General features: G+C 38.1%; 1 protein-coding gene across 3 annotated transcripts in view; it reads right to left on the reverse strand.

Moving 5' to 3' along the window:
- The window catches only part of MSH3 (mutS homolog 3), a 180,805-nt gene that overhangs the window by 48,087 nt on the left and 109,219 nt on the right, over nt 1-23,499 (reverse strand). For all 3 annotated transcript variants that reach the window (XM_088838507.1, XM_088838505.1, XM_088838506.1), the window contains exons 18-19: nt 22,660-22,767; nt 16,093-16,204 (exon numbers count right to left, since the gene is read on the reverse strand). In XM_088838507.1, the coding sequence (XP_088694633.1) occupies nt 16,093-16,204; nt 22,660-22,767 (220 nt within the window). The remainder of the gene's footprint in view (nt 1-16,092; nt 16,205-22,659; nt 22,768-23,499) is intronic.

The raw sequence follows: 23,499 nt of genomic DNA on the forward strand, positions 1-23,499 counted from the left end.
AGGACCTCCCTTACTCTACAAGTGGAGATTTTAGAATCTGTTCCTTCCCATACTATTCTTCTATTTCTTGACATGGTTTTGGATACTTAACTGGGTACACTTTGTGAAAATTAATTAAGCTGTACACTTAGGATTTGTACCTAATTCTGTACGTTATGTTTCGATAAAGGTTATCTTCAAAAGGAAATGAATACATTCTCACAAATTAACCTACATGCAATACAACTGTAGAAGTTAATTCTGAAATTTCTTTGATAGAGTTAAGTCAATTCAATTTTGAAGAATCAGCTGGGAGAGGAGACTTTGTAAAGTTATAGTAATTAAAAGTGCAGTACTGCCTTAGGAACAGATAAACAGAGAAGTAACAGCAAGCCTGGACACAAACCTATACTGGCACATGATATATATGAGAGTTAGGATTACAAATAAGCAAAAAAGATGACGTTCAATAAACAATGGTGGGATAACTGGGTATCCATAAAATAAGAGTTAGGCTTGAATCTCACACAGCCTCTAAATCAATCTAGATGGATGAAAGAAAAAAATATGAAAAGCAAACAATCTTTTAGAAGAAAACATGGAAGAACAACTTAATGACATGAAGGTAGTGAATAATTTATTGACAAGATAGGAGAAGCAATATAAAAATATAAATAATACAGGAAAAGACTAATATATTTGATTAAAATTTTAAAACCTCTGTTATTAAAAGAAGTCACCAAATACAAAATGATAAGGCATATAACAAAGAAGTAGTGCTCCTACTTATTAGTACCATCAAAACAATGGAAAAATGGGCAAAGGACATAAATATACCATATACAGAAAAAAGAAACACAAAGGCCAAAAAGTATTTATCAGAGAAAGGAAAATGAAATCAGCAGCATTTTTCAAGGGACCTACAAGCTATTCCTCATAGTCACATGAGAAAAAAAAAAAAAGAAATATCAATGGTGAAAATTTCTGAAGGAATAATTTTTAAGAAATAACTTTTTACATTCATCACACTATCAAAAAGTTTAACAGTTTGCTTACATAGCATGTTGGCAAGAATGTGGACAGCAATTTGGAAATGTTTACTGAAGCTAAAGAGCCCATACACTGGTCTACATGACACAGCAATTCCCCTCTTAGAAATCTAGGAAAATACACAGGCACTCAAAAAGACATTTATAAAGTTGTTCAGTAATACTGTTTGTATTCATAATAGACAAAAAAATGGAAAAAGTCTAAATGTCTATCATTAGGAAAATGAATTGATCTACTTTGTATAATTATTAAAACATTTATTTACAATGTAGAATACAGTAAGAAACTTTCACTGGGATATGTTTATTAACAGTTTAAGTATAAACAAAAATAATTATATCATATTAAGATACATCTATATCGAATAAAAGAATAAAAACCATCCATAAGGGTAATAAATAACACCAGGATAATAGGATAGGAGGTGAAAAGGGAGGAAAAGAGATGGCAGTTAACTACTTACGTCCTTAGCTATATGTGTAATCTTTCACTCACTTCAAAAAAAACCTAAATTTTTACAAAATGTCAGTCTTTATGATATTTGAGTGAAGGGTAAATGAGTATCTATTATATTGGTTTCTGTACCTTTTCCTTTGTTTGAAATGTCAGGTAGTTAAAAGTTATTTAAGTGAATTACCTTAAGATTTAATTATTTATTCATGGATAATCATGAACAAGGAGAAGACAACGGCAACCCACTCCAGTACTCTTGCCTGGAAAATTCCATGGGCGGAGGAGCCTGGTAGGCTGCAGTCCATGGGGTCACTAAGAGTCGGACAAGACTGAGCGACTTCACTTTCACGATTCACTTTCATGCATTGGAGAACGAAATGGCAACCCACTCCAGTGTTCTTGCCTGGAGAATCCCAGGGACGGGGGAGCCTCATGGGCTGCCATCTATGGGGTCACACAGAGTCAGACATGACTGAAGCGACTTAGCAGCAGCAGCAGCAATCATGAACAATCAAGTAACTCTTTAAAAAGACACTAGTATAACTTACGAAAAATTCACTTAAGTTCCAAACAACATTTTGTTATTTGGACTTCTTAGTGTATTACACAAAAAACAAGTACTACAGAAAGCACATAATGGAAATTGAAAGAATACAGCACAAAGCAGATAGCCCACTGAAGGGTTACTCCTGCCGTGCTAAGGCCCCCATGAAGGCATGGTTTATGGAGCTGCCTGATGCAGAACTACCCAACTCAATGAGCACTAGAGGGTGGCCAAGGAAATGTGGGAGTCGAATTTTTGTTTAAATCAGTCATTTAGGGAAGCTATGAGACAAAGGAAAATGAACACCTTTTATCCGGTAGACACCTTACTCTTTCCAACATCTTAAAAAAATAAAAGTAATTACATTTATTCTTCAATTCTATTTTTCCTTCTCAAGAGAATCAATAATTTGACAGAGTATCTTAAAAAATCCTAATTTAATAACCAAATACTTTAGTAAATAAGATCTGCAGTGATAAAGCAAAATAAAATAAAAAATAGCATTTGTAATTAGAAGACAGTATTGGTTTCTGGCTTTCATTCAGTTCAGTTCAGTTGCTCAGTCGTGTCCGACTCTTTGTGACCCCATGGACTGCAGCACGGCAGGCGTCCCTGTCCATCACCAACTCCCAGGGCTTGCTCAAACTCATGTCCATCAAGTTGGTGATGCCATCCAACCATCACATCCTCTGTTGTCCCCTTCTCCTCCTGCCTTCAATCTTTCCCAGCATCAGGGTCTTTTCCAATGAGTCAGTTCTTCGCATCAGGTGGCCAAAGTATTGGAGCTTAGCTTCAGCATCAGTCTTTCCAATGAATATTTAGGAATGATTTCCATTTGAATGGACTGGTCTGACTCCTCACAGTCCAAGGGACTCTCAAGAGTCTTCTCCAACACCACAGTTCAAAAGCATCAATTCTTCAGTGCTCAGCTTTCCTTACTGTCCGGCTCTCACATCCATACATGACTACCGGAAAAACCATAGCTTTGACTATATGGACCTTTGTCAGTAAAATAATGTCTCTGCTTTTTAATATGCTGTCTGGGTTTGTCAGTATGAAAAGACTTTCATTAACAAGGTACAATCTCATCTTCTCATCTGTAAGAATGAGTAACAGAAATCCTGGCCTTACACAAATTTTGTGAAATTTAACTAAATAAGAAAAAAATAATGTGAAAGTCCTTCAAAATTATAAACACTGTAACAATTTTTGTAAATCAATTTCTTAAAACTAAGCCACATGAAGAAAAAAGTTGCAACACATTCTAGAGTATCTGAAACAGAAAAAATGAACAAAAGGAAATGAAAGTTATTTTGCCTTAGACTTAATGTAAAAGTCAAATGTGAAACTTACTGGAAGAGTTTGATAAGTAAAATAAGCATGTGCATGCATGGGGTCGCAAAGAGTCGGACATGACTGAGTGACTGAACTGAACTGAACTGATGGCACTTACACAAATAGAAATGTTACTTTCTTTTGGCTTTAAACTGCATGTAAGTTAGTGAAAAATGGATAAGCACATCTGGTACTTCCTATTATTTTCAAGAGGAGTGACATTTTTCTTCTACACTTAACTACACAGAAACTTCTGTTATTCAGAACCACATCATCATGTACATGTTCCTGGAATACTTCATCTCTCCTTCAGTATAGGATAGCAAAGCTTTTAATTTTTTTATTTCAGAGCCAACTGATACACAGAAATCAATTCTTTGTACTTAGCTTCTCCAAGCCTTTCTTTCCTCAACTGTAACATGGGAAGAAAGGCCTGGAGAAGCAAAGTATCTTGGCCAGTAACGCAGAGCTACTACAGCAGATAACATCCTGACAGATGTCTCAAAGGGAACTTCCACTCAGTAACAAGTAATCACACTCACTGCTAAACAGGAGGAGCGCTCCCCTAGCTCTGGGCCAGCATCCTTGGATTCCTCACTGGATAAACTACAGTAATGATCAATCAGTATCCATGAAGTCATGAGATGCAAAGAAGGAAAAAAAAAAGTTGTCTAACGTCAATTTCCAAGACTTGAATATCAGCTAATCTTCTGCAAAAACTATCTTCTTCCTTGACAGGTACAGATATCGACATCCATCCTTTAAAAAGAATCATGGCAGAACTATTTATATAATAGTTGCAGACTGATGAAAAGTTTGACAGTTTCAAAGTGTTTTATTCCCTGAAAACATCAATCAATGGCACATTATAGTAAGAGGACTTCCCTGGTGGTAAAGAATCCACCTGCCAACGCAGGGAAAATGGGTTCAATCTCTGGTCCAGGAAGACCTCACATGCTGTGGAGCAACTTGTGTGCCACAACTACTGAGTCCAAGCCCAAGAGCCTGGTGACTCTGCAACAAGAGAAGCCATCACAATGAGAAGGACACGCACTGCAACAAAGAGAAGCCCCCACTGGCCACAACAAGAGAAAGCCCACGCACAGCAACAAAGCCCCAGCACAACCAATAACAATAATTCTGACAAATAATTTTTTAAAAATAGCATGTTACAGTAAGAGATTCCTTAGTGAAAGCTCTGTCCAGGTAAGCTCTCAGCCAAATTCTTGTACTTTTAACTGCAGGTACATTTCAAACAGAAAGGGGGAGAATGAGGCTGGAGAGTATAGGCTGCACGCTAAGATACCAAGATAAAAGTCCAAATCTTTCTGACATCTACATGCTTTCCAATTTACATCCCACTGAGACCTAGTGATTACTCAGCCCAACCCCTGCACTTTATGGATGACGAAATCAAGACCCAGTGAGGACAGTGGCCTAGCTGAGATGACAGTACACTAACAGCAGAGCAGAATTTGAATTCATGTCTCCCATCACAGTTAGGCACTTTCCCACTACACCCATATACCAAAAAGTGGTATATGATGAGAATTTTTTTTTTTAAGGAACAGAGAAAGTGCTAGAATAGAAAGAAATTATTTCTGGCCAGATGGGGCAGTAGCATTTTGGGGGCCTTGAAGGCTGAGTAGTGCAATCAGTGAAGATGAGTGAGACAGGAAAAGAAACAGGAACATTCTGTATCACAGAACAGTTTAAAAAGCGATTATCCTTGACACTCAAACTGTGAAGAGTTTTATGTTATTAATCCATAACAAAGGAGGCAAGAGTATACAATGAAGATAGTCTCTTCAATAAGCGGTGCTGGAAAAACCGGATAGATACATGTAAAAGAACTAAATTAGAACATTCTCTAATACCACACACAAAAATGAACTCAAAATGGATGAAAGACCGAAACGTAAGACTGGATACTATAAAACTCTTAGAGGAGAACATAGGCAGAACACTTCCTGACAAAAATCGCAGCAAGATCTTTTCTGATCCACCTCCTAGAGTAATGAAAATAAAAACAAAAATAAACAAATGGGACCTAAGGAAACTTAAAGGCTTTTGCACAGCAAAGGAAACCATCAACAAAACGAAAAGAAAACCCACAGAATGGGAGAAAATATTTGCAAACAAAGTGACTGATAAGGGTTAATTTCCAAAATATACAAGCAGTTCATACAATTCAATAACAAAAAATAAACAATACAATTGAAAAATGGACAGAAGACCTAAACAGACATTTCTCCAAAGAAGATATACAGATAGCCAACAGGCACATGAAAAGATGGTCAAAACTGTCAATTATTAGAGAAATATGAACCAAAACTACGAGGTACCATCTCACACCAGTCAGAATAGCCACCATAAAAAAGTCTACAGAAAACAAATGCTGGAGAGGTTGTGGAGAAAAGGGAATCCTCCTACACTGTTGGTGGGAATGTGAACTGATACAGTCACTATGGAGAATAGTATGGAGGTTCCTTTAAAAACTAAAAATAGAACTACCATATGATCCAGCAATCCCAATCATGGCCAAATATCTAAAAAAACCCATAATTCCAAAAGATACATGGCACACCAGTGTTCACTGCAGAACTATTTACAATAGCCACAACGTGGAAGCAACCTAAATGTCTATCAATGGAAGAATGGATAAAGAAGATGCAGTATATATATACAATGGAATATTACTTCACCATAAAAAAGAACAAAATAATGCCATTTGTAGCAATGTGAATGAACCTAGAGACTGTCATACTGAGTGACGTAAGTCAGACAAAGCAAATATCATATCATTTTTATGTGTAACCTAAAGTGAAAGCCACTCAGTCGTGCCCGACTCTTGCGACCCCATGGATTGCAGCCTGCAAGGTTCCTCTGTCCATGGGATTCTCCAGGCAAGAATACTGGAGTGGGTTGCCATTTCCTTCTCCAGTAACCTAAAGAAATAGTACAAATGAACCTATTTACAGAAGTTGAGTCACAGATGTAGAAAACAAACTTGTCGTTACCGGCGGGGGAAGAGTGGGATAAATTGGAAGATCAGGATGGACATATGCACACTCGTATATACAACAGATAACCTATTAAGAACCTAATGCATAGCACGGGGAACTCTATTCAATACTCTGAAATGACCTGTATGGGAATAGAATCTAAAAAAGTGTGGATACATATGTATGTATAACTGACTCATTTTGCTGAAGAGCAGAAACTACTACAACACTGTAAATCAACTATACTCCAATAAAAAATTAATTTAAAAAAGAGTAAGAAAAAACATTATTTTTTTAAAAAAGCATTTATACAAAATGTCCTTCTTTAACTCATTGTTTCAGAATCAGGAAGAAACGATACAGAAGACAGAAGTGACAGAAAAAAACATCGAAATGCCATTAATGTTTCCTTCAATCATTAACAATATATCTGATGATTATGCTATGTGAAAAACACATTTATAGTGATTCTAACTGAAAATAAACTAGAGACTGGCAGAAAAGACTTTGTACAACCAAAGCTGTAAGAAAGATCCATAAAGAGAATCTTCAAAAATGATACAAATGAACTTATTACAAAATAGAATAGACTCACAGACACCGAAAACAAATTTATGGTTACCAAAGGGGAAGAGGTGGTGGGGAAGAGGTGGGTGTGTAGAAAGTCAAACACATAGATATACATATATATCTATATACAAAGATAGATATAAAAAAACTATATCACTTTGCTGTACATGTGAAACATTGAAAATCATCTATACTTCAATAAAAAATAAAAGGAAATAGAAAGATCACAAAGAATCAGGTAGGAAAAGAAGAAAAGTCATCAGGTCAGGATCTAGGCCCCTGGGAAAGGACACAGAAGAGAAAAGGGATCCTTCCTGGGAAGTGATCGGGTCAAGCCACATACTGGGTGTCCCAACCCTGGAGTACAACACCAGGAAGACAAGTCCTCTGAGCTGCTTAGAAAGCCAGTGGGACTACCAGGAAGGCCTAAAGAAACCTGCTGCTGCTGCTGCTAAGTTGCGTCAGTCGTGTCTGACTCTGTGCAACTCCATAGATGGCAGCCCACCAGGCTCCCCCATCCCTGGGATTCTCCAGGCAAGAATACTGGAGAGGGTTGCCATTTCCTTCTCCAATGCATAAAAGTGAAAAGTGAAAGTGAAGGCGCTCAGTCGTGTCCGACTCTTAGCGACCCCATGAACTGCAGCCCACCAGGCTCCTCTGTCCACAGGATTCTCCAGGCAAGAATACTGGAGTGGGTTGCCATTTCCTTCTCCAAACAAACCCCAAGGTAACCACAAATCAAAATCCTACAATAAATAAACAAAAAGTAGAGAGAAAGGAACACAAGCATAACACTAAACAAGAATCATCAAACCAAAGGTAGGTAAAATAATAGAAGAACAGACAAACTACAAAAACAATCAGAAAGCAATGAACAAAACAGCAATGACAATAAGTACATGTGCATGTGTGCTCAGTTGCGGCAGTTGTGTCTGACTCTTTGTGACCCTATGGACTATAGCCCACCAGGTTCCTCTGTCCATGGGATTCTCCAGGCAAGAATATCAGAGTGAGCTGTCATGCCTTCCTCCAGGGATTAAACTTGAGTCTTCTGTGTCTGCTGCATTGCAGGTGGATTCTTTACCCACTGAACCACCTGGGAAGCCCTAGTAAGTATATACCTACTAATAATCGCTTTAAATCGCAGTGAACCAAATGCTCCAGTCAAAACACATAGTGTGGCTAATGAAATTTTTAAAGTAAGGAGTCATCTGTTTGCTGCCTACAGAAGACTTGCTTCAGAGACAGACACACATATTGAACATGAGGGTGAGAAAGAGATAGTTCATTCAAATGAAAACAAGAGAGTGGAGGCAGCAATATTTACATCAGACTAAACAGACTCTGAAACAAGGGCTACTGCTGCTAAGTCGCTTCAGTCATGTCCGACTCTGCGCGACCCCATAGATGGCAGCCCACTAGGCTCCACCATCCCTGGGATTCTCCAGGCAAGAACACTGGAGTGGGTTGCCATTTCCTTCTCCAATGAAACAAGGTCTATAATAACAAAAGACAAAAAGAGGGCACTTATACAATGACAAAGGAACCAATACAAGAAGAAGCTATAACACTCATTAATATTTTTGTACCTAATACAATACAGTGGTGTTGGAGAAAACACTTGCGAGTCCCTTGGACTGCAGTCAATCCTAAAGGAAATCAACCCTGAATATTCATTGGAAGGACTGATGCTGAAGCTGAAACTCCAATACTTTGGCCACCTGATGCGAAGAGCTGACTCTTTGGAAAAGACCCTGATGCTGGTAAAGACTGAAGGTGGGAGGAGAAGGGGATGACACAGGATGAGATGGCTGGATGGCATTACCTACTCAATGGACATGAGTTTGAGCATGCTTGGGAGATGGTGGAGGACAGATAAGACTGTCCTTCTCTGGGCTGTGGGTTTCCGTTGGGTTACACAGATACACAGGGTTCCAGCACTTCCTGGGAATCTTCCTGCTTTGCATTTGACTAACTCTCCTCCTTAGAAATTTAGAAGGCACCAACTATATCTTCCCCTTTCTCCTTCCCAATGTTTATATTATTTATATTTTTTTAAAAAACACAAACTAAAACCCCCACCTTTGATTTCTATCAAAAATCCATCCAATATATGAACAACAAGGATCTACTGTATGGCACATGGAACGCTGCTCAATGTTACGTGGCAGCCCGGATGGGAGGGGACTCTGGAAGAGAACTGATACATGTATATGTATGGCTGAATCCCTTTGCTGTGTCCACCTAAAATTATCACAACACTGTTTGTTAATCAGGTATACCCCAATACAAAATAAAGAGTTAAAAAAAAATCCATCTATTAAAAAGTCATTTGGCTTAAAATGCAGAAAATTCCTGAGATTACAGTAGGTTATGGTGGAGTTTCCCAAGTAATACTGAGACAGGCTGGGATCTGTAATCTGGGATACTTTGCTGTAGTGCTTGCATCTGGACAAATATCTCTTTGAGTTTTATATTTTGTTAAATACAAAGAAACTATAAGGAACCATAAATAACTGTGTGCATATACAGTTGGGGCAAATTATGGACAATAACGTACAAAGAGACCAAAAATCCAACTGCCACTTCTGAAGGCCAGGAGCAAAACAACGGTATTGTGCATGCCTCATGCATACAACACCCACAAAAGGGTGGACAAACCACCTAAGTACCCCCTCTGGCCTGACCCTGGACACACCCCTGCACTCACCCCATATAAGGAACCAGCTCAGCTCCCTTGAGCAAGCAAGGGAAACTGTTGCTTTTCATCACTCTCTACTGCTGCTGCAGGGGCTCCAATAAAGCCATGCCTGGCCTCTTAACAATTTCGATTGATTAAGGAGCCCAAGAACCCTGGTTGGTAGCAGTATGTCTAGGCATACTGCATCTTGGACTGACTCAAAGGTTACAGGTGTTCTAAAACGTTGACCCTCAAAGTGGCAGGTGGGGCTGGGGCAGTCAGAGCCCTTGGGCCAACCTCATTGTGCTCTGAGCAAACTTTTCCTCCAGTGCACCAGCACTGTAATCATTTTCTTGGTGTGCTGTGAAGTGAAAAGGGTTGGAAAGCACTGGGTTGCCTTAGAATACATGTTCTGGGAGACAGGTCATGACAATTTGACTTTAGAAACCCCCAGAAAGTCTATTCCTCTTTCTGGGCCTTGGTTTACTCCCAAGTATGAAGAGGTGGTCACACCAAATGATCCCTAATATCCCTTCTAGTTATTCAGCATAATTACTGTATGAATTGTGAACTCCTAATATGAAAAATAACATTTTGTGAAGGAAAAAAAGCACAAATTTAAAGACTTGGCGACTGCTCAAGACTTCAAAGCTAATCCTTTTTTATTTAACAAATCTGACTGGATGCCTGCTGTGTGCCAGACAGTATGATTACAACTAAAGAGAAGCAAAGCCCCTGTTCTCTTCAAGCTTAGAAGCCACCGGCAACCACAAACCCAAAAAAAGGCAACAACAATTTAGTGGGATAAAGACTAAACTAGGGAGAAATATAGGGTGTTGCGGGCATATGACAGGGGGACCCATCCCAGCTTTGGGAGGGAAGCCTTAGTCAGGATGTGACACCAAGACCACACTGAAAGAACAGGCAGGAGCTGGAGGGTGGACGGGGCGTGACGTGGGTGTGTAGGAGGTGGGTGTGGACGGTGCAGGGGAAGATGACATTCTAGGCTGAGGGAAGACCATCTGCCAAGTCCTGAGGAGCAGTATAGCTTGGGAGCTGTACGGCTGGAATTTTCAGCATTAATTCAAATGAGGGAGTGATATGACAGGTTAGGAAAAGCCCTGTGGCTGCAGAGTGGAGAATAAACTGGAGGTGGGCAGATCCAGTGGCTGCTAAGTCTACAAATACTCAGATTATGTAAGGAGTCAGGGAAGGGAACCAAAAAAAGAGGGTTTAAAAGTGTATTCCTTTCAATTATGCTTGCAGAAGTCAAACAAGGTTCCCTAGATGATGAGGCAGAGCGAGGTCGTAAAGGCTAAAAAGAAATATACAATAACACCTTTAAAAATTTTTTTTGTATTTGTATTTTTTTGATGTTCAGATGAAACAATAACTCAATGCTAAACATTAGGTAGGGATATATTTAAAAGATACTTGAAAAGTTCTCTTCATTTAAACCCACTTTCAGTGAAATGACTTCTTTCATGTCAACGCTTGAGAAGGCTTTTTCCTCAGCCTTCTTTACATGTTTATACAATCTCCCTGAGAGAAAGACCCAGAATCTAAACTCCCTGAACATGCATCATTATCACTGTTAAATCTCTAACTCCATCTCAGCCCTCTCTCCTGGCTTTTATATCCACCTTCACATTGAGATCTCCACCAAATGTCCCACAAGTACCCCACAGTTTCTTTCTATTTGATTCTTTGCTAATACTCCTCCAGGAAACTCAATAGCAGTTTTAAAAAAATGTTAGTTTGTTTATTGACCATTTGGATATCCTCTGCTTTGTTACGCCTGTTCAAGTCTGTTGCAATTTTTCTACTGGACAGTCCATTAGGTCCCTCATAGTCGGAGAGGGCAATGGCAAGCCACTCCAGTACTCTTGCCTGGAAAATCCCATGGATGGAGGAGCCTGGTGGGCTGCAGTCTGTGGGGTCGCTAGGGGTCGGACACAACTGAGCGACTTCACTTTCACTTTTCACTTTCACACATTGGAGAAGGAAATGGCAACCCACTCCAGTGTTTTTGCCTGGAGAATCCCAGGAAAGGGGGAGCCTGGTGGGCTTCCGTCTATGGGGTCACACAGAGTCGGACACGACTGAAGTGACTTAGCAGCAGCAGCAGCCTTTATAAGTACTCTATTGGTATTAATTTAATTGGATCAATTTCTCACCAGATTAGAGATATTATATCTCTTCTTTGTAAGCCTAAATTCAAGCACAATATTGACACAAAGTAGCTGTGTTAAAATCTATAAGAAAAAAATATTCATAAAACAATGCTAGCAAAAAATTTGTAAATCTATGCAAGATTGTAAAATGTGAAAAAATAAGTATGCTTCAGTTATACACATACACATATATTATTTTCCATTATAGGTTATTACAAGATATTGACTATAGCTCCCTGTGCTATAAGGCAAACCTCTGTTGAGTATTGGGTATCTAAAAAAATGAGTATTCTTAAAACTGGTTGAGGAAAAGTGGGCAGTAACTTGGCTCGTTTAGAAACATTATAATGAGTTCATATAATACAGATCCAGAAAAGCACACTCATAATTACATATACAAAAGACCATTTCTTAAAATTACATGACTGTCAAAAGCAATAATGGCACTTGACTTTCAGGAAATTATTTTCAGAGTATATTTTATAATTAACACCTATAAAATATTTAAAATTGAGTTTTATATAGTAAGTTCTTCAACACTATCCCTATATAGAAATTTATACCCTGCAAAAAAGACTGTACTTCGCCATAGCAACAGTTCTATATCAACTCCTACTCAAGTTAGAAAAAGCATATGTAAAAGAAATGAATATTCTGGAATATTCTGAAGTGCTTGCCGGAATAAATCGCTCTATTTGTTTTGTAAAAATTTAAATACAAGAGTTCAACGTTTCTTTAAAACATCTCTGTCATTAGGCTAATTTAGTTTCTCAAATTTTGCTGTTTTAAATAGTGTAATACATTATTTAAAAGAAAGGAGAGGAATGAAAAGGAAACAAAAATAAAAATTCAGTGTCAAGAATAACATACTTGAGATCAAGTTGACTGGTGTTTAGGGGGATGGGAATAATAATAAGAAATGATGTTTCAAGTGATTTATAAGTAAACCAAGGTACTAAGTGGAACAGCTGTATTATTTTCTCAAGAAAAGCTACACCTTACTAGTATCACGGACACTGAAGAAGGAAATCTTATGTTCACAGAGACTTCCTATAAAAGACAATAAATACATTAGTGCCTGTTAACTTGGTTTGATAAATCAAGCAACTTACAAATTCTCTAAGGAGAATAAACATGTTTACAGACCTCAGAGATCTGGTTATGTATGATACTGCCAGCTAGAAATTGCCACCTTCCATCTGCCTCTATAAGGACTAAGTCATAAACCGCTGCAGCCACTGTTCTCCAACACACCCTGAAAGGAGTTCAGGGTGGAGATCAGGAATCAGGCACTCTGGGCTTTGGGGAAAACTGGCAGACCAGGCCTTTAGATAGTTAGCTTATTTGCCAGGGAAGATTTTGAGCCCAATTCTTGCATCTCCTCATATCTAGAAAAGCACTAAAATCATTAATGGTGACATCTGCTCCTAGCAGTAAGCATCTGACAAAATGTGTCCTTGGCTGCATGTACCCCACTTCACTAAAATCATATATAAAAATGGCTTTCCCCCATGTCTCTGGTCTCCTGGGCTATAGTCCTCATTTTGCCCCACATAAAACTTAATGCACAGCTCTCACATTGTGCAATTTTCTTCTGTCAGCAATATCAAAAATGTATTCTTAAACTAGATACAATTCAAAGTATTTCCTTTTACTTGCCCCACCCTTGTGGTCAATCAAATTTAGCAGGCTCACATCTCTGTCACCCTTGCTCACAGCCCAAGATGGAATATTCTGTGATATTCCCAACTGCCTTGCTCTCCCGGGTTTCCTTTGTCTGACCTAATTTCCAACTGATTCCCTACATTTCAATTTTCTCACTGTCCTCTGAAAAATTCCCCAAAACTTCTATGTTTCTAACCTCCTTGCTTAACATTTCCTTCACACATTGACTTGAGCTGAAAGCTGGCTGTTACTCCCCTGCAGTTCTCTCATTTCCAGGATGAGCTTTTTGCCACATTCTATCATTTACATCTCAGGGTTCAAAGGTTCTCCCATATCTGCTTCTTTAGGGCCTAACCATCTCTACTTGTCTTCACCACAGGCATCTACATCTACCTCCAGCTCATCAAGTCTCCATCTCTTGGAATCTCTGACACCTGGACCACCTTCACATTCCACTACAAATCAAGTTCTTTGGACAATTTCAACACGCCTATGGATGCCTTTTTCTCAAAAGTTGTTCCTCTATCTCCTTATCTCCAAAGACCTCCTCCACTTCTGCTCACCTTCCATGGCCATCCCTGGGATCTTTCTATCACCCAGCACACTGCCTCTGGAATCTGGAAGACAGGATCCTCATTCCCCGACACAACCTCCCTCACTTAGCGACTCCTTCCATGTTAATTCTTTCATCTCATCGCAGATAATTTCACTGTGTTGACAGAGACTCCCTCCTTGATCAAATGATAGTCAGGCTCCTCTGAGCCCACTCGGTCCCAACCTTCGCCTATAACAGCTGCAACCCTCTCGGCACAAATGATTTCATTCCCTCCCCACTAAGAGACCAGAACAAAAGCCAGCATATAGTTTCTATTTAACAGCTCAAGCCCACAATCTTGGGATGATCCCAGTTCTCATTAAAGTCTCTGCTTAGAAAAGCACAACAGTGCCAGGAAAGAATTTGTATTTGTTCCAGCCAAAACCTGGTGAAAGACAGACATCCAACCTACTTTTTGAGCAATTACTTCAGAAATCTTGTGGTTATAAATCCTTTCTCTAACCCCTTTAAGAGGTAAGTCTTCCACCACTTAGAAATGCGTGTGGAGCCTCTCTGAAATGCAAACATCCATGGAGATAACTCTCATTGTCCTTCTCAGTCCCCATGGGAGGGGATCAGCAACAGTTGTCAGTTATGAAACCCAGAAGGGTTTCACATTAACCAACCCCTTTTCTCAATTTTTCTGTTTCCACTTTCTTGAACCTGCCCATGCCCAGCCCTCCCCCCTACTTCCTCATTCTTACTTTAAGACACCTAGTCATCTCTGAAAGGGTGGCAGAGGATGAGACGGTTAGATGGCAACACCGACTCAATGGACATGAATTTGAGCAAACTTTGGGACACAGTGGAGGACAGAGGAGCCCGGTGTGCTACAGTCCGTGGGGTGGCAAAGAGTCGGACGCCAGTTAGTGAACAAACAAAAGCATCTCGGCACAAACTGTAATCAGTTCAACCTAGACTCTTTTTCCTACACAACAATATTACTGAGTAAAATTACCCTTATCACTTGAATTAGTGCATGGCTCTGTTTATTATGGACAATGTAACTCGGTGTAACAAACATACACACACAAGTTCACTTTTTTCTGCAGGTTTAAACACTCTTTTCCTAGCATTCTCAATCCTTTAGGGGGAAAAAAAAAACCTTTAAACTCCTTAATACAGCTTTAAACAAACTGGCCTCTTCCTTCTTTCTGACACGTTTTTCTTCATATTCTATGCCCCAACCTTACGCAGTATCTTTCAGTTCCCTGAACTCACCGGCGCTGCTTCACCCCCAGACTCTACCACCCTGGCTCCTGCCCTGGCATACTCATCTCCATTTCCCTGGTCTGCATTGACTCTCTGTTCCGTCAGTATCTCATCCCTGGGAAACCTTCCCAAACACTCTCCCTAACACTGGGTTACATCAATCTGCTACATGCTCTATGACACCTGGTCTCCTGAAGAGCCACATTATAATAATCTATCTTCTCAGCTAGACCACAAGCTCTCCACAGGCAGGGCATACTTCTGTCTTGCTTTCCACTGTCTGTCCTAATACTCTGTTTCACTACCTGGTGCTAAATAGGTACTCAGTAAGTATGTGTTAGATAAATAAATATTGTAAATTATTAATGTTCTATAAGAGAACCCTAGTCCATACAACAAAAATTCTTTTTTTTTAATGACAAAAATTCTTATCACTGAAATCAGCTGAAGCATCTGTGATCCTTTCATAAAACATCTGAAAACAGACCACAAGACAAAGCCTATACTATACACCAACAGGAATTTGCAAAACCATGGTGTGATTCCTCTCCATTAGCACCTATGGGCGTTTAAAAATATAAAATATTTTTAAACCAGCTAATTAAGGCTAATCTTTTAGTTGCTAAATTGTTCCCTCTATGGATAATTTTTTATTGGAAATAGCACTGACTCCATATATGGTGTTGAATATAATATAATATAGCCATGGATTAGTTGACTTAAAGCCAAAGGCAAAACTTGGGTAAATTTTTAAAACATCATATGGTATTTAAAAGTTCGAGATCAATGTTATCATCTTCAACCTTTTTTTGTCATGATGTGGTACTTACTGACAAATCTGTACTATTGGGAACAAACTGGTCCTGCTCTCCCAGCAGCACATCAATCACAGGGTGCCGGCCATTTTTTATTAGGATTTTCCTTTCTTCTTTAAGAGTTGGTCTGCGAGAAGAAGCATGTTTCAATTGACAAGGCAAGGAAAGAGACTTTTAAAAAATCTCAAAAAGCATGAAGATTTTTGTGGACAGTCTGTCAGACACAAAACCAAACCTTAAAAATGGACTTTAAGAACATATGTTCAGGACAAGGCTGAGTATAAAAGTTTAAACTCAACTACAGAATCAGAATTGGAAAGATAATTATTATAATTATAGTGCTCTGAAGCACAAACTTTAGAAAGTCTTATGATGAATCTGTAACTGAGATCTCCCTTATAAGATCCTTTTTCTTTTTTTATTTTTCTACTACTTTCTAAGATATATTCATTAAAAAAAAATTACGGTTCAGATTATTGCTACTTAAATCATTTTAGCAATAAACAAAATTTTAAAAATCATGCAAAATTATTTCTAGATTATTACATTAATATAAATTGCATGTTGAAATTGGGGACAGGATGACCTAAAATTTTCACATTCTGTTTAATTAAAACATCCTTCTATGGTCTTTAGTATCTTTTACTTCTTTTTAATATGAAAAATGTTTATTTGCCTTGCTTTTTTTTTAAGGTTTTATCGTTTCTGTTTTTACTGATAGCTTCATTGATTTATCCAAGCTCTTGTGAGCACCAGCCTTCTCTGTTTCCTCCAGAGAGGTTACCACTGAGAGCAGTCTGGTATCTACCTTTCCCAACGTTCTTCTGTGCATTTAAGTTTCATAAACTCATTGTATCGCTTTCTGATTTCTTCTTAAAAAATAAACAAACAACAAAAACCAAGAATCATACTGTAATTTATCATTCTACAACTACTTTTTTCTCCCCTTAATATTCCTTGATACCTATAAAAGACAGACTTCACCATTTACCATGTGGGTCCAATGGACTCTGTCATTTTATTTCTTTAAATCTTTCTAAGTCATTTTATTAGTACTATGTAGAATTGAAAAAAAGATAATAGTAAGGGGAAAACATCATGACAATTAGTAAGAATACAAACACAGCAAATTTCAAATTTTTATTCCATATTTTCAAGGTTATTAAAGCAAATATAGGGCTTACCTGCTGGCTCAGTGGTAAAGAATCCGCCTGCCAATTCAGGAAACCCAGGTTCAAACCCTGGGTCGGGAAGATCCCCTGGAAAAGGAAATGGCAACCCCATTCCAGTATTCTTGCATGGGAAATCCCACATACAGAGGAGCCTGGCAGGCTACAATCCATGGGGTTGCAGAAGAGTTGGACACAACTTAGTGACTAAACAACAGGCATATATACCTGGAATGGGCAACACACTAGGAATCTAAGTAACTGTTCATCAGCTGTCATCCAGGCACATGGACGATATTCACTTATAAATACCAAAATTCTAAGTTCAATGCATTTCTAATAGGTTCTAGCTTATCCTTACTTCTGGTTCTTCTCCCATGCCATGATCTTAGTTTTCTGAATGTTGAGCTTTAAGCCAGCTTTTTCACTCTCTTTCACTTTCATCAAGATGCTCTTTAGTTCTTCTTTGCTTTCTGCCGTAAAAGTGGTATCATCTGTGTATCTGAGGTTATTGATATTTTTCCCTGCAATCTTGATTCCAGCTTGTGCTTCATCTAGCCCGGTATTTTGAATTATGTACTCTGCATGTGAGTTAAATAAGCAGGATGACAACATACAGCCTTGACGCACTCCTTTCCCAATTTGGAACCAATCTGTTGTTCCATGTCAGGTTCTAACTGTTGCTTCTTGACCTGCATACAGATTTCTCAAGACGCAAGTCAGGTATTCTGGTATTCCCATCTCTTTCAGAATTTTCTACAGTTTGTTGTGATCCACACAGTCAAAGGCTTTGGTGTAGTCAATAAAGAAGAAATAGATGTTTTTCCAAAACTCTCTTGCTTTTTTGATGATCCAAGGACGTTGGCAATTTGATTTCTGGTTCCTCTGCCTTTTCTAAATCCAGCATGAACATCTGGAAGTTAACGGTTCACATACTGCTGAAGCCTGGCTTGGAGAATTTTGAGCATTACTAGTGTATGAGATGAGTGCAATTGTGTGGTAGCTTGAAAATTCTTTGGCCTTGCCTTTCTTAGGGATTGGAATGAAAACTGACCTTTTCCAGTCCTGTGGCCACTGCTGAGTTTTCCATATTTGCTGGCATATTGAGTGCAACACTTTCACAGCATCATCTTTTAGGATTTGAAATAGCTCAACTAGGATCCCATCACCTCTACTAGCTTTGTTTGTAGTGATGCTTCCTAAGGCCCACTTGTCTTTGCATTCCAGAATGTCTGGCTCTAGGTGAGTAATCACACCATCATGGTTATCTGGATCGTGAAGATCTTTTTTATATAGTTCTTCTGTGTATTCTTGCCACCTCTTCTTAATATCTTCTGCTTCTGTTAGATCCATACCATTTCTGTCCTTTACTGTGCCCATCTTTGCATGAAAGATGGTTCCATTGGTATCTCTAATTTTCTTGAAGAGATCTCTAGTCTTTCCCATTCTATTGTTTTCCTCTATTTCTTTGCACTAATCACTGAAGAAGGCTTTCTTATTTCTCCTTGTTATTATTTGGAACTCTGCATTCAAATGGGTATATCTTTCCTTTTCTCCTTTGCCCTAGCGTCTCTTCTTTTCTCAGCTATTTGTAACGCCTCCTCAGACAACCATTTTGCCTTTTTGCATTTCTTTTCTTGGGGATGGTCTTGATCACTGCCTCTTATACAACATCATGAACCTCCATCCATAGTTCTTCATGTACTCTATCAAATCTAATCCCTTGAATCTATTTGTCACTTCCACTGTATAATCATAAGGGATCTGATTTAGGTCATACCTGAGTGGTCTAGTGGTTTTCCCTGCTTTCTTCAATTTAAGTCTGAAGTTGGCAATAAGGAGTTCATGATCTGAGCCACAGTCAGCTCCCGGTCTTATGTTTACTGACTGTATGAGAGCTTCTCCACCTTTGGCTGCAAAGAATATAATCAACCTGATTTCACTATTGACCATCTGGTGATGTCCAGGTGTAAGAGTCTTCTCTTGTGTTGTTGGAAGAGGGTGTCTGCTATATCCAGTGTGTTTTCTTGGCAAAATTCTGTTAGCCTTTGCCCTGCTTCATTTTGTACTCCAAGGCTAAATTCATATCCTTATCTATTAATAAATTTAGTATTATCAAACTTTCTAACTTTAACAGTGTGATCTTATTGTTTAAATCTGCACTCACTGATTCGTACGGTTGAAGTCTTTTCATCAATTTCTTGACCCCTTTTCTTTTTCATCTTAATATCCTATCAGTGATCTTGAGTATTTAGACTCAGATCTTTCACATATAAGCACATTTATGAATGTACTCATAACACCAAGAAATAATACTTTCCTGAATACTTGAATTCTTCTTAAATACATCTGACTAACAAAACCCCAAGAGTATACACTCACATCTATCAAAGAAAGTTACTAAAGTATCTTCTAAGTAAACAATTTGAAATCATCTTTTGAAAAGGGACATTTAAAGTTATAAGAAAATGACAGTTTTTAAATTTTAGAGTATAATTTTAAAACAGAATTTTTATCTAGATAGGTTACAAATATACTGTAAAGAAAAAAAGATGAAACCAACTATAAGTTATATCAGTTTTAAAATTCTAAGTGCTCTGCCAAGTGAAATCAACATATCATATTCATGACACTGATATGACTTCCCAGGAAGGTTTTCACTTTAAAATAAAAATCTGAGTGATTTGTTCTGCTCTAAAATCTACACTGGCTTACTCTGTTGCCTTCAAAACTACATAATGACAAAACACTTCCTACAGTATGAAGCAAATGATTATTCAGAGACCTGAGAAGATTTATTAGGACAGGACAGTGATAGTAGAAAGATATGAAATGTTGATAGCATTCAGTGGCACTGAAGAGAAAGAACTGAGAAAATCTGGATGCTACCTGAAAAGAATGAAACACTAAACTTAAACAAATTTACCTATATTTTTAAAACTTCATCATTCTCCTTTAAATGAGCCAGAGAAACAGAATAACAGTCTATATTAGTAAAAATGCACAATGTCCAGAATACAAGTTGGATAGAAAGACCCAGAATAAGAACTTCTGCATAACAATTTAGAATATAGTAAATAAAATGTCCTAATAACATTTAGAAAGAAGACTGTAATTATAAAGCCAATTATCAATTTGAACTAACTGCAATAACTCAAATGCCTCAAAACCTTTAAACAAGCTGGAAATCTAAGGGAAAAGAACATAAACTTCAGATTATTTAGGTACTAGTTTTAAATGCATTTTATAAAACAGCTTCCTATTTTATGGCTATTTACACTCAATTTTATGGCTGCCAAAAAAAATGAAAAAGAGACAGACTGGTTGTATTACTTAAAGATGATGGCATGATTTTCATTTAAAATTTTTCAGGTGAAATTTTCTTACTATAAAATATATAGTATCCAATTTGGAAAGTATTTTAGCATGTGACATTTCCTGAAACTGTCTTACTGACAGAAGATCGGGTTTAGAACAATCCTATTGAGGACAAATAAAAGGCTGAATAAAGTATAGAAAACCTGTACTTTACTTGAAATATACTACTTGAAGCCACCTGACAACTAACGACAACAAGGAGTTACCAGGCCAGGATCTGGGGTAGGACAGAGGATAGTGGGCCAGGGAGGGTGTTTGCTGCTTTCTGCTGCTTTCTGAGGGGATGCTGAGTACTATGAACAGCTTTAATCTGGACTGAGACACCAAAAGACTGCAGAAGACTGGATCTGAAAATGAGAACTGCAGGCTTTGAATCTTTGAACTTTTGAATCTTTAATCCTTTGAATTTCTGAACCTTCTCAAGCTCTGATGTGGACTAAGTGATGCCAGAACAACATTAGTGTCTTGAGATGTGGCCCTTTCAGAGAAATATACATCAAATTCTTTCTACAAATTATTTTGCAAATATAATGCCCAGAAGATAATCAAAATAAGCAGGCGTTCAGAGATGCATGAATGAAAATGAACAGAAACAACAGACAATAGAAAGAGACCCACAGGACTACAGACATATGAATCATCAGACACAGACTTTGAGATAACTACGCTTATCACATTCAGAGGGACAGAAAAGACTGTGAACTGATAGAAAACAAAGAGTGATTTTTAAAAAATAAATGATGATAGGTATGAAAGATACTAACAACCCTTAAGCTCAGATGTTTTCATTAAAGGCAAAAAAATTTTACAATACTTAATTCTGTCTGATTTTTGAATAAACATTGCTGTTTATTATTTATCATCTGCCTGGTCTCCTTAGAAATTTCATAAAGTCTTTATCTCATTTAATTTGTACAACATTTCTAAGGGGTAGGTATTATTTTGTGAAGAATATGAAGAAACTGAGGAGCACAGAGGTTATGAAACTTAGTTTAAGGTTAGTGGTTAAAATAACCAGGCTGGTGATCAAACCTATGCCCCTGGGAGGTGAGTAGGTCTTAAGGGCAGAGCCCTCAGGAATAGGCTAGTACTCTTATATAAGAGACCCCAGAGAGCCCCCGAAAGGGCTTCACATAGAGCCCCCAGTGCAGAATTGCAGCCTAGGGGAGTTGCTGGAATGAGCCCAGGCATAGAACACCAAGCAGAAGTGGGGCCACCTCAGAAGCAGAGCTTGGCCACGGAATGAACCACTGTGGGGACTGGGCAGCCTGGAGCCCTAGGGGCCCAACCTCTGCCCAGCAAAGCTACGGGAACAGGATTGCTTGGAAAGCAGGACCCCTGTGCCCCAGTGGGCCTGGAAGGCAGAGCACTGAGCCAAAGCTTTAGCTTAAGATTTAGTCTAAAGGAAGAGCAATTTGAGAGCAACTGAGTGGAATTTGCCTTAAAATGAATCATACCTTAAGTCTCCCCCATATCTGATTTAGATGATGTTTAAATAAGACTTTTATAATTACAAAGTTAAACATATCATAAGTGTTCAAGTGAATGCTAACAAATGAAAGGATTGCTCCTCTATAAAAAATGTCACCCACATAAACCTAAAAATTGAAATATGTAACATTTCCCTCTAGTTATAGTCATCATCTGCTTTCATTATACTCAATGGTAGAGCAAGAAAGGAATTTAATTTTAAATCAAGCTATATGTGTATGACATTCAGTTTTACCAAGAGTTCAACATATATGAGTAATTTTAAAACTTTATAATGAAAGTGAAAGTCACTCAGTCAAGTCTGACTCTCTGTGAACCCATGGACTATACAGTCCGTGGAATTCTCCAGGCCAGAATACTGGAGTGGGTACCATTCCCTTCTCCAGGGGATCTACCCAACCAGAGATCAAACCCAGGTATACCACATTGCAGGCAGAATCTTTACCAGCTGAGCCACCAAGCAACACTAAACTTAATTGAAAAATTCTATCTGTTCTAAAGCACTGAAAAGGGCTGAGGTAAAAAAAAAAACAAAACACATTACCTGCAGTAATCTCCTTGCTTAGCGACCTTGGCCAGGGAGAAAATGCAGTCAACTGTTGCTAGGTGATGGACTGCTTTACACAAGGTGTGATAATGTTCACTGAAATTCCTACAGAAGCAACAACAACAACAAAAATGAGAGCAAATTGATTTCTTAGATCTATAAAAACTGTACAATAAGTAATCAGTTTGGTAGCTATGATGAGCATAAACAAATAACCAGGCACACAGCTAGCAGTTAAGAAAGGTGGAAATTACATTGAACTATTTTCTGTTTAATAGCGTGATTACTGAGACTTTATTTGGAAAAATAAAATATATATATATATTTTAAAATAGTTTCTTTACAAAGATGTCTACTATTAATACCACATTGTACATTTCATCTGACCATGACCCTGAACTCAGACCTAATTAACACTAATGTAGAGATTATTTTCATGTAACTTAAATGACATCACGAACTACCCAAATGGATCAGCTTCCCTTTGCACGTATCCTTCATAGCATTGTCCAAACTAGGAAAACAGTTTCAATATCTTCTCCTAAAATTTATTGGAAGTGTCTCAATCGTAGAGCTCATCAGGTCCACCTGATTTATTTATCTAACATCTAATGACAGAGTTGACACTGCAGTAAATTTTTTGAAGGCAAGCAAGAAGAAAGGTACTTTTTTTAGTGATCTTCAGTTTTCTTATTAATAATTCATATAGAAATTAAATATTAGACTTGTTTTTAAAAAGGTCTGTCACTTTAAATCTTTGGCTAATTAGGTAGCTGGTGATCTAAAAGTTTAAAAGACTTGCATTGAAAGATTTATTCTAGAAAAAACATATGCTGT

This window comes from Moschus berezovskii, chromosome 8, assembly GCF_049115385.1.
Source record: "Moschus berezovskii isolate FMDL1 chromosome 8, NW_MosBer_1.0, whole genome shotgun sequence".
NCBI lineage: Eukaryota > Metazoa > Chordata > Mammalia > Artiodactyla > Moschidae > Moschus > Moschus berezovskii.